The sequence below is a fragment of the Vicia villosa genome, unplaced genomic scaffold (genome assembly GCF_029867415.1).
Source record: "Vicia villosa cultivar HV-30 ecotype Madison, WI unplaced genomic scaffold, Vvil1.0 ctg.000547F_1_1, whole genome shotgun sequence".
Classification (NCBI taxonomy): domain Eukaryota; kingdom Viridiplantae; phylum Streptophyta; class Magnoliopsida; order Fabales; family Fabaceae; genus Vicia; species Vicia villosa.
Genome location: NW_026705251.1, coordinates 450,854 through 460,843, shown reverse-complemented (window position 1 = coordinate 460,843; position 9,990 = coordinate 450,854). Strand labels below are relative to the sequence as shown.

General features: G+C 38.2%; 1 protein-coding gene across 1 annotated transcript; it reads right to left on the bottom strand.

Annotated features, from left to right (window-relative positions):
- Window positions 1-2,362: 2,362 nt before the first annotated feature.
- On the bottom strand, window positions 2,363-4,051 carry LOC131629303 (uncharacterized). Its single transcript, XM_058900095.1, has 2 exons — window positions 3,728-4,051; window positions 2,363-3,027 (listed from the first exon to the last, which is right to left on the bottom strand). Exons 1-2 carry the CDS (start codon window positions 3,773-3,775, stop codon window positions 2,485-2,487), a joined length of 591 nt encoding a protein of 196 aa, XP_058756078.1. The 5' UTR covers window positions 3,776-4,051; the 3' UTR covers window positions 2,363-2,484.
- Window positions 4,052-9,990: the final 5,939 nt, after the last annotated feature.

Sequence of the window (9,990 nt, the reverse complement as noted above, 5' to 3'; positions counted from 1 at the left end):
GCCATTCCCTGTTCAAACATCTCAAGATTTTGTTAGTAGCAACTGCATTGGAAACAGGTCTATCAAGAGAATTTAAACGGTTTTTCAAATGTACGAATCTCTTTTGCATGTTTTCGATGGATTCACCATCTTCCATGTGAAAGAGTTCGAACTCTTGAGTTAACGTATTGATTCTAGCTAGTTTGACATCATCCGTTCCCTCATGGGCAACTTGTAATGTGTCCCACATAGCTTTAGCGGATCTACAATGGGAAACACGATAGTATTCATCAACTCCTAGAGTTGAGATTAGAATGTTTCTCGCTTTCCAATCGTATCTGTATCTCTTTTCATCTTCAGCATCCCAAGTATTTTCTGGTTTTGGAACAACGGCACCATCTGCATTTGTCATGGTGATCTGAAAGGGACCATTAACAATTGTTGTCCAGATGTTCCTATCAATGCCATTGATGTGAACACACATACAATCCTTCCAATAGCCATAGTTTTCACCGTTGAAAACTGGAGCTCTATTGTGAGCCCTTTTAGGTCCGGAAGCCATCTTTCCAATAAGTGTTTCACGTAGCACGGAATAAACCAGAGCTCTGATACCACTTGTTAGACGCTAGGCTTAAGGATCTAGAGGGGGGTGAATAGATCTCTTAGAGTTTTTCGGAATTATTTCAAACTTAAGCGAAAGCGGTTCTGAATCGACTCGCGTCTATTCCGGACCGCTATTGGAAAGGTTGTATATGTGATAAAACCACAAAATAATTGGGATTAACAATGAAAGGATATACTATTGAAGCAATTCGTTACACCAATGAAAGACGATTAACTTCTATTTTGATAAACTTTGTTTCCAATGCTTTGATAATGGATGAAGCAAAAAGACAAACACTTGGTGATAATATTCAAATTGATTGTGATTCAATGTGTGGTGAATTGTGATGTTTACACAAGTTCTTAATACACAATTTTAACACTTGAATCGTTGATCAATTTGCAATTATAACCAAATATGAACATAACGTAAATGAAAAGATAAAAGCGATAACAACACGATATTTGTTCAGGCAGTTCGTCGATCGTCCTCGCTACGACTACATCTTCCCCCAATTCCAAACGGGAATTGGGAAGTCTTCCATTATTATTGAAAGCAGTTTATACAAAGAAGATAACAAAGCGATAAACAATAAACCGATTTTGTCGATCCTTTGAATCTTCTTCCCCCTTAATCTTGAGCCAGATCAAGGTCTTCCAAGAGCTTCACTTTGATCCCTTTCTGCAGTGTCTTGAATTGCTTGAACCCTTGTTCTTCAATCTTCACACTCAGCTGGATCTTTGATGAAGCCTCTTGATAAAACCCCCAAAATTCACCAATCTTGGAGGACAAAACCCGCAGATTTTATTCACCAAAAACCCCACAAATCTTCACCCACTAGGAATCTTCAATTCCGTTCCATGGACGTTATCGATCTTGAACGCAAACCCTCAACGCAAAAATGATTGTGTGTAGTTGTGTTGGAGTTGTGTCGATGATCGAAGATGAGAAGCCTTTGTGTATCTTTCAGTTGTTGGTGTTCTTTCTTCAATAATTGACATTAGATAATATATATGAGAGCTGGTCAGTTGGAGCATAGCAGATCTGCAATTTTGGCCTTTTTGAGCAAATAGGTCGACCTCTTGTAGTGCTTAGGTTGACCTAACAGAACTGGATTCGACTTGGATGAAATTCTTGCCAGTTAGGTCGACCTGTCGAAGGTTTAGGTCGACCAGAATTCTGTTGAAACATGTTCTGAAGACTTTTCTTCAGTTTAGGTCGACCTAGTTGTTATGTGAGTCGGCCTAACAGTGAGGTGTGTAAATTTCATCATTTTAGGTCGACCTGGAGTGTGAGTAGGTCGACCTATCTGTGGCATTTCTGAATCTTCCTTGTTTTCCTTGTTTTGAGTCGACCTAGATGCAGAGCAGGTCGACCTGATTTGTCTTGAATAGCCAAACTTGCTTTTCCTTGAGTTCTTTTGCTTGTGCCTTGTTGCTTGTTTGCTTGTGGAGTTTGCCATGGATCAAAAACTCCTTTGTGAGTGTGGACTTGTATTCACATACTCCCCCTTTTTGATGATGGCAAACAAGTAGTGAAAGCTCCGGCAAACAAGTAGTGAGAGCTCCCCCGGACTTGTATGCGTAAGCTCCTTCATACTGAGCTCCCCCGTACTCTCAGCACCTATCTCCCCCTTTGACAACATCAAAAGAAATACAACGAAGGAATAGTAGAAGAGAGTAACAAGATAAAATAGATATAACGCGAACATGCATAGCATAATAGGTAAAAGGCAAGCAGAGGTAGCATAATATCCAAACAAATTTAAAGGTACACCCAAGCACACATAATATTTCAACTAATTGAAGGGAAACTAGACTAAGTGCTAGAAAGTTTAGCAAATAAACATAATGATGATGGAATGTAATGCAATGAGATGATGATATGAAATGTGATGCATCCTAACGCCTGCCCCGTCTTCCTCTTCCTCTTTGAAACGTTTGAGGACGATCTTCTTCAACTTGTTCCAACAGATCAAACACTGAGATGTTTAGAGTATTGAAGCTTTGACTTAGATTTGCATGGCGGTTCAATGCAGTCTCCTCAAAATGATTCTGTCTTAATGTCGAGTTGGATGCAAACGTTTCAAAGTCGCTTTTGTGGTCTTGAACCAAGCTGTATAACGATTGATATTGTCGTTGTTGTTCGTCATAGCGATCTTTTTGAAGCTGTTGCATGTTCTGGAATTGGAGCTGATGTGTGTCGAAATGCTGTTGTTGTAGGAGTTGCATATTTTCAAGCATGGAAATGATGTTGGACTTATCCGGCGGAGGTGGAGCCGTGTATCCACAAGGAATTTCTTCCTCTTGAGGAGGGACATATTGCCAATTTGGATCCGTGTCATGAGTTACATCTTCCATAGTGTGATCCTCATCATTTGCTATTTCTTGATCATTTCCTTCTTCTTCATTACCAGCAAGGTGACCAAATATTTCCAAAAACACCTACACGACAAAGTTATTTTCTTTCCAAATCAACACATAGACAAAATCATCTTCTTTCTAAAACAATGATTCGTTAAAATAGAAACCTTAATTATTGACTTGATTACTGATTCAATGTCATTTAATCAGTTTTTTAAAATGATTCTAAACATACATACACACAGATCACTCTTCCGGGCCCGGTACATACAATCCTCCATCTACTTCCAATCCTAACATATACTTTCTCTCCCAAAAAACACTACATTTACAAAACCACCACCAGTGACATTCAAAACAAATCTTCATAAATCCTTGAATTTCTAACAAAACTTCATCATCCTTACAAATCTCACAATCAACCATTCATACACTAACTTCTACACTGTCCATATTACACGTACAAAAACCCTCCCCTATTTCCTCAATACACCCAGAAAATCCTAGTACATATTTCACAGTACAAAATTTTTCCACATCATAAACTTTCTAACTACGCCATTACCTTCAAAAACCAAGCATAACTATAACCTGTGAATAAAATTCAACACAAAACAGCAGCCGAAACACCACACAATTAACCAAATTTATTTTCACCCCTATCACTATTATTCACAATAACATGAAATCAAACTGATCATAAAAAAAAAAAAAAAATTGTAGTAACTATGTTCATGTTTTCAGGTAAAAGAAGAAGATTCAAAATCGGAAGCCACCGCACCGGAACTGCCACTCTGCTGGAAACCGTACGGACTCCTCTTCTCCGCATACGATTATATCACCAAACGGATCCCGGCGAAACCGCTTCTTCCAGCCGAAAACCACCGGAATCCCATCAACGCCCGGCGCCGCCACGCTCGAGCAGCCATCACTCCGTTGCTACCAACCGCTCCTCCGACGATCTCCATCCAACGGTGAGCTTTATCGTCGTCACCAGTCAACGGTGTTTGTTTTTTTTTCTTCACATTTTTACACTCTCTTATTAATGTTTTTGCTTTCATACTGATATGGTTTAGCTTTATTCACATGTTGATGTGTGGTTGAAATACTATGAATATTATTTTATTATATATTATATATGTGATACATGTGGATTTATGGTGCATAGATGTGATATGTATGGAAAAAAGAAAATACTACAGTAGACACGTGAGAGAGAACAGACAAATGATGATGCAGTGTGGTCAAGCATTTTATATGAATTTCATCATTATATTTATCACTAACATTTTGGTTCTACTTTGTTTTAAATATTTGTTTTTTTTTTTAATGGTTTTTATGGGTTAATCTTTTAGTTACTTGGTAACATCCTATTTTCTTCACACCATTTTATTTAGTTTTTTCTTTTAGGTTATTTCTACTTTAAATTTTCTTTTTTGGATATTATAAAAAAGGGACACAAAAATAGTTTGTTTAACTTTAATTTCTTTTTAGAATTTAATAGGCTTAGTTTTAATATTTTCTTTTATTAATTATAATTAATATTTATTAGTAATAATCTTCACTATTTATTCATGCATATTATTTTACCATATCCTACTAACATTTTTTGTTTTGTGAGATACCACTTGGGACCGAGATTCTTGTATTTTTATGGACATTCACCATTTATAATTTGTACATATTAGGTTTTTAATTTTATTTTGACTTGTAATATTTTTATCCCCTTTTGGCAAATTTTAAACCCCCCACCCCGAAGCCTTGTAATAGTTAGGATTTATTTTCTGCTGTTACTTTCTGTATGTTATAATTTGTTAGATGTATGCTTAATTAGGGTATGTATGGCAAGATAACGAAATCAAACGATAGCTAACCTGATACAAGATTAAATACTCGAATTTAGCACACTCGCACACTTACACCTCTAGGGTATCCTCCTCTTTGGTTGCCTTTCGAAAATAATGGTCAAGTACCACGAACGTAGAGGTACTTTAGCAAAAACGATGACCCTCGAATTTATCATCATAAAAAGATTATAGTCTCTCGATGTCCCTCGAAGTTGCCTACGATAAATGATCTCGTCCCTCAGAAAATATGATGATAGTCCCGCTAACTTGCTAAAGTATCTCTACCTGTTGTCTACTTTGACTATCGATGACCCTTCGATTGTCCCGAACGTCCAAACAATAGGACTACCTAGCCTAAATGGTAAGGATAGCCCTATCCCTTTCTTAGAAGAATAAAAAGCATAGAAAAAGACCAATTTAGGGTAGCGCTCTTAATATGCTTAGCTCGAAAATAAAAAACATCTTTTCAAAACTCTTTTAAAGACTAAGGCTACGCATTTACGCTAAAGTCCTTATGTCCCTTTTTTACTCAAATCAAACAAAACAAACATGAGTTAAGTAAATTAAGAGCCCGTAGACAACTACGGATGAAAAGGGTGCTTACACCTTCCCTTTTCATAATCTACCCCCGAGCCCGTTTTCTTAAGAAAGGGTCTTTTTCTGTTCTTTTTACCCTTATAAGATGTTGGACAAAATAAAAGTCGGTGGCGACTCATGCTTACCGCAACAGTGCTTGCTCTAAAAAAAATAAAAGTCAGTTCACCGAGTTACAGAACTGGCGACTCTGCTGGGGATAAATAAAAAGAGGGGTTACCTTAGAGCTTAGTTCACTTTAATACTTGTTTGTTTGTTTTAATTGCTTTACCTTTCAAAGTTGTTTTGGGCATTTGAATGGAAGATGAATCCTATACCCGGATTCGAGTGCACCATAAGATAGGAAGTGGCAAAGTCATGGCGACCTCCCTTGTGTATGCTTGGGATTGGTCAATATGAGAGTTCACGCTTAAGTTAGGCCTCTATGGGTGTTTGCATGCTTCTCTTGTATGAGGGAGGTTCGTGTGGATATTTGTGGGTGAGTCGGAGCTTAAGAACCTTTAGTTACCTTTAACCCATCTTGGCCTTTAGGAACGTAGTGGGGGGACTACTCTTGATGTATGTTGAGGGCATAGTCGCTACCCGATACTACAACTCAGATAGGTTCTTTCTCAAAGTATCATTGCATGATATGTATCATGTTTAAGGGTGCTTTAGAAGGACTAACCATTCTGAGTAACTTTTTAGAACCTGGTTACTAAATTTCATCTTATCCTTATAAGTACCTATTGGGGAAGGGTGTTAGAACAAGATTTGTTCTTATCAATTATCTTAGTTTTGATGATAACAATAATATGAATTTTGCTTAAGATAATATGGTACTCTAATCCAATGCAATTTCCCTTTCAGGAAATATATAAAGAGTACGCATAATTCAGCGCTCAGAAGTTGTGTCTCAAATGGTTCAGCATGCAACATCAGAACATGGTCTGGCAAGACATCAGAAGATGGTCGAAGCAGAATCAGAACATGGGTCTATGGAAGCATCAGAAGAACATGAGATCAGAAGCACTGAAGATCAGAAGATGGTATCACGCTCAGAAGCACTTCAAGGTCAGAAGATCAGAAGATGCTATGCACCAAGCTGTTTGACTCTGATGATATTCAAACGTCGTATTCACAAACATCAGATCAGAAGGAAGTACACGTGGCAGACTACGCTGACTGACAAAAGGAACGTTAAAGCTACTAAAGGCTACGTCAGTAGACACAGCGTGAACAAGGCTCGAGGTAGTTGACAAAAGCGTATAACATTAAATGCAAAGCTGTACGGAACACGCAAAGCATTAAATGCATTCAACGGTCATCTTCTCAACGCCTATAAATATGAAGTTCTGATGAGAAGCAAGGTTAACGATTCTGCACCAAAACAACTCATATCAAACTTGCTGAAACGCTGTTCAAATCTAAACTCAGAATCTTCATCTTCATCAAAGCTCACTACATTGCTGTTGTAATATCTTAGTGAGATTAAGCTTAAATTGTAAGAGAAATATCACAGTTGTGATTATCGCTTTTAAGAAGCATTTGTAAACTCTTGAATAGATTACATTAAGTTGTAAGGAACTAGAGTGATCAGTTGATCAGTATACTCTAGGAAGTCTTAGCAGTTGGCTGAGCAGGAAGTCTTGGCAGTTGGCTGAGCAGGAAGTCTTGGCAGTTGGCTGAGCAGGAAGTCTTGGCAGTTGGCTGAGCAGAAAGTCTTAGGAGTGAACTAAGCCTAGAGTGATCGTGTTGATCAGTAGACTCTAGAAAAAGTCTTAGGAGTGAACTAAGCAGTTGTTCCTGGAGTGATCAGGTTGTGATCAGAAGACTCTGGAAGACTTAGTTGCGGCTAAGTGGAAAACCATTGTAATCCGTGCGATTAGTGGATTAAATCCTCAGTTGAGGTAAATCATCTCTGCGGGGGTGGACTGGAGTAGCTTCGTTAACAGCGAACCAGGATAAAAATATTTGTGCATTTATTTTTATCGTCCAAGATTTAAAGTCACACTTATTCAATCCCCCCCTTTCTAAGTGTTTTTCTATCCTTCAATTGGCATCAGAGCGCCGGTTCTAAGGTGCAAGCACTTAACCGTGTTTAGAAAAGATTCAGGAAGAGAAAAACGCTTCATTTAAAAGATGGTTGATGAAAGTGAAAGGACTATACCTACACCTGCATCTACATCTGGCTCTGCTGAGCAATACAACGGTAACAATGGTTATACTAGACCGCCGGTATTTGATGGTGAAAACTTTGAATACTGGAAAGATAAACTGGAAAGTTACTTTCTGGGTCTAGATGGTGATCTATGGGATCTTCTGATGGATGGTTACAAACATCCTGTAAATGCCAGAGGCGTAAAGCTGTCAAGGCAAGAAATGAATGATGATCAAAAGAAGCTTTTCAGGAATCATCATAAATGTAGAACTGTTTTGCTGAATGCTATCTCTCATGCTGAGTATGAGAAGATATCTAACAGGGAAACGGCCTATGACATATATGAGTCCTTGAAAATGACTCATGAAGGAAATGCTCAAGTCAAGGAGACAAAAGCTCTTGCCTTAATCCAGAAGTATGAAGCCTTCAAGATGGAGGATGATGAAGACATTGAAAAGATGTTTTCGAGATTTCAAACTCTTACTGCTGGATTGAGAGTTCTTGACAAAGGATACACCAAGGCTGATCATGTGAAGAAGATCATCAGAAGCTTACCCAGAAGATGGGGTCCTATGGTGACTGCATTCAAGATTGCAAAGAATCTGAATGAAGTTTCTCTGGAAGAGCTTATCAGCGCCTTGAGAAGTCATGAAATAGAGCTGGACGCAAATGAGCCTCAAAAGAAAGGTAAGTCTATTGCATTAAAATCAAATATCAAGAAATGCACTAACGCTTTTCAGGCCAGAGAAGAAGATCCTGAAGAATCAGAATCTGAAGAAGAAGATGAACTGTCCATGATTTCCAGAAGGCTAAATCAACTCTGGAAGACCAAGCAAAGGAAGTTCAGAGGCTTCAGAAGTTCAAGGAAATTTGAACGTGGAGAATCTTCTGATGAAAGAAGATTTGACAAGAAGAAGGTCATGTGCTATGAATGCAATGAGCCTGGACACTACAAGAATGAATGTCCAAATCTTCAAAAGGAAAGTCCCAAGAAAAAGTTTCATAAGAAGAAAGGTCTTATGGCAACCTGGGATGAATCAGAAGATGATTCAGAAGATGAGCAGGCCAACTGTGCGCTGATGGCGACAGAAGATGACGGATCAGAATCTACATCAGAATCAGATTCTGAAGAGGTATTTTCTGAACTTACTAGAGATGAGTTAGTTTCCGGTCTAACTGAACTTCTGGAACTCAAGTCTCAGATTAGTCTCAAATACAAAAAGCTGAAAAAGCAATTTGAATTTGAAACAAAGAAGCTTGAGTTGGAGAATTCTGAATTAAAAGAAAAACTTTTAAAATTATCCAATAATGTTAGATCTCCTTCTGATTCAGAAAAATCCACTCCTAGTCTGAACCATATTCTGAAAGAATATGATTTAAGTTTCAGAAAGTTCTTATCTAGAAGTATTGGCAGAAGTCAGCTAGCTTCTATGATATATGCTGTGTCTGGAAACAAAAGAGTTGGCATTGGTTATGAGGGTGAAACCCCATACAAACTTGAACCTGTTGATGAAATGAAAATTACATACAAGCCATTGTATGATCAGTTCAAGTATGGCCACTCTCATGATATTAGGCACACTTCACATGCACAAAGTTTTCACATTACACACACTAAGAAGCATGTGACACAACCTAGGAAATATCATGAAACTCACATTAAGAATTATCATGCTGTTCCTCCTATTGCTTACAATGTTAAATCCAAGTTCAAACAGAACTTGAGAAAATCTAACAAGAAAGGACCCAAAAAGATGTGGGTACCTAAGGATAAGATTATTCCTATTGCAGATATCCTTGGCTGCAAGAAGGACAAAGCACAACATGTCATGGTACCTGGACTCTGGATGCTAGCGACACATGACAGGAAAAAGGTCTATGTTCCAAGACCTGGTGCTTAAGTCTGGAGGAGAAGTCAAGTTCGGAGGAGATCAGAAGGGCAAGATAATTGGCTCTGGAACTATAAAATCTGGTAACTCTCCTTCCATCTCTAATGTACTTCTTGTAGAAGGATTAACACATAACCTTTTATCTATCAGTCAATTAAGTGACAATGGTTATGATATAATCTTCAATCAAAAGTCTTGCAAGGCTGTAAATCAGAAGGATGGCTCAATCCTATTTACAGGCAAGAGAAAGAACAACATTTATAAGACAGATCTGCAAGATCTTATGAGTCAGAAGGTGACTTGTCTTATGTCTGTTTCTGAAGAGCAGTGGGTCTGGCACAGGAGATTAGGTCATGCTAGTTTGAGAAAGATCTCTCAGATTAACAAACTGAATCTTGTCAGAGGACTCCCTAATCTGAAATTCCAATCAGATGCTCTTTGTGAAGCATGTCAGAAGGGCAAGTTCTCCAAACCTGCATTCAAGTCTAAGAATGTTGTTTCTACCTCAAGGCCATTAGAACTCTTGCACATTGATCTGTTTGGACCAGTCAAAACAGCATCTGTCAGAGGAAAG

Bases quoted from the DNA above. Each gene is read 5' to 3' on its own strand.
- LOC131629303 (XM_058900095.1), bottom strand. From the start codon at position 3,775: ATGCGGAGAAGAGGAGTCCGTACGGTTTCCAGCAGAGTGGCAGTTCCG. The intron at 3,028-3,727 runs GTGCGGTGGCTT...TTTGTCGTGTAG, and splicing joins CCAGCAGAGTGGCAGTTCCG to GTGTTTTTGGAAATATTTGG.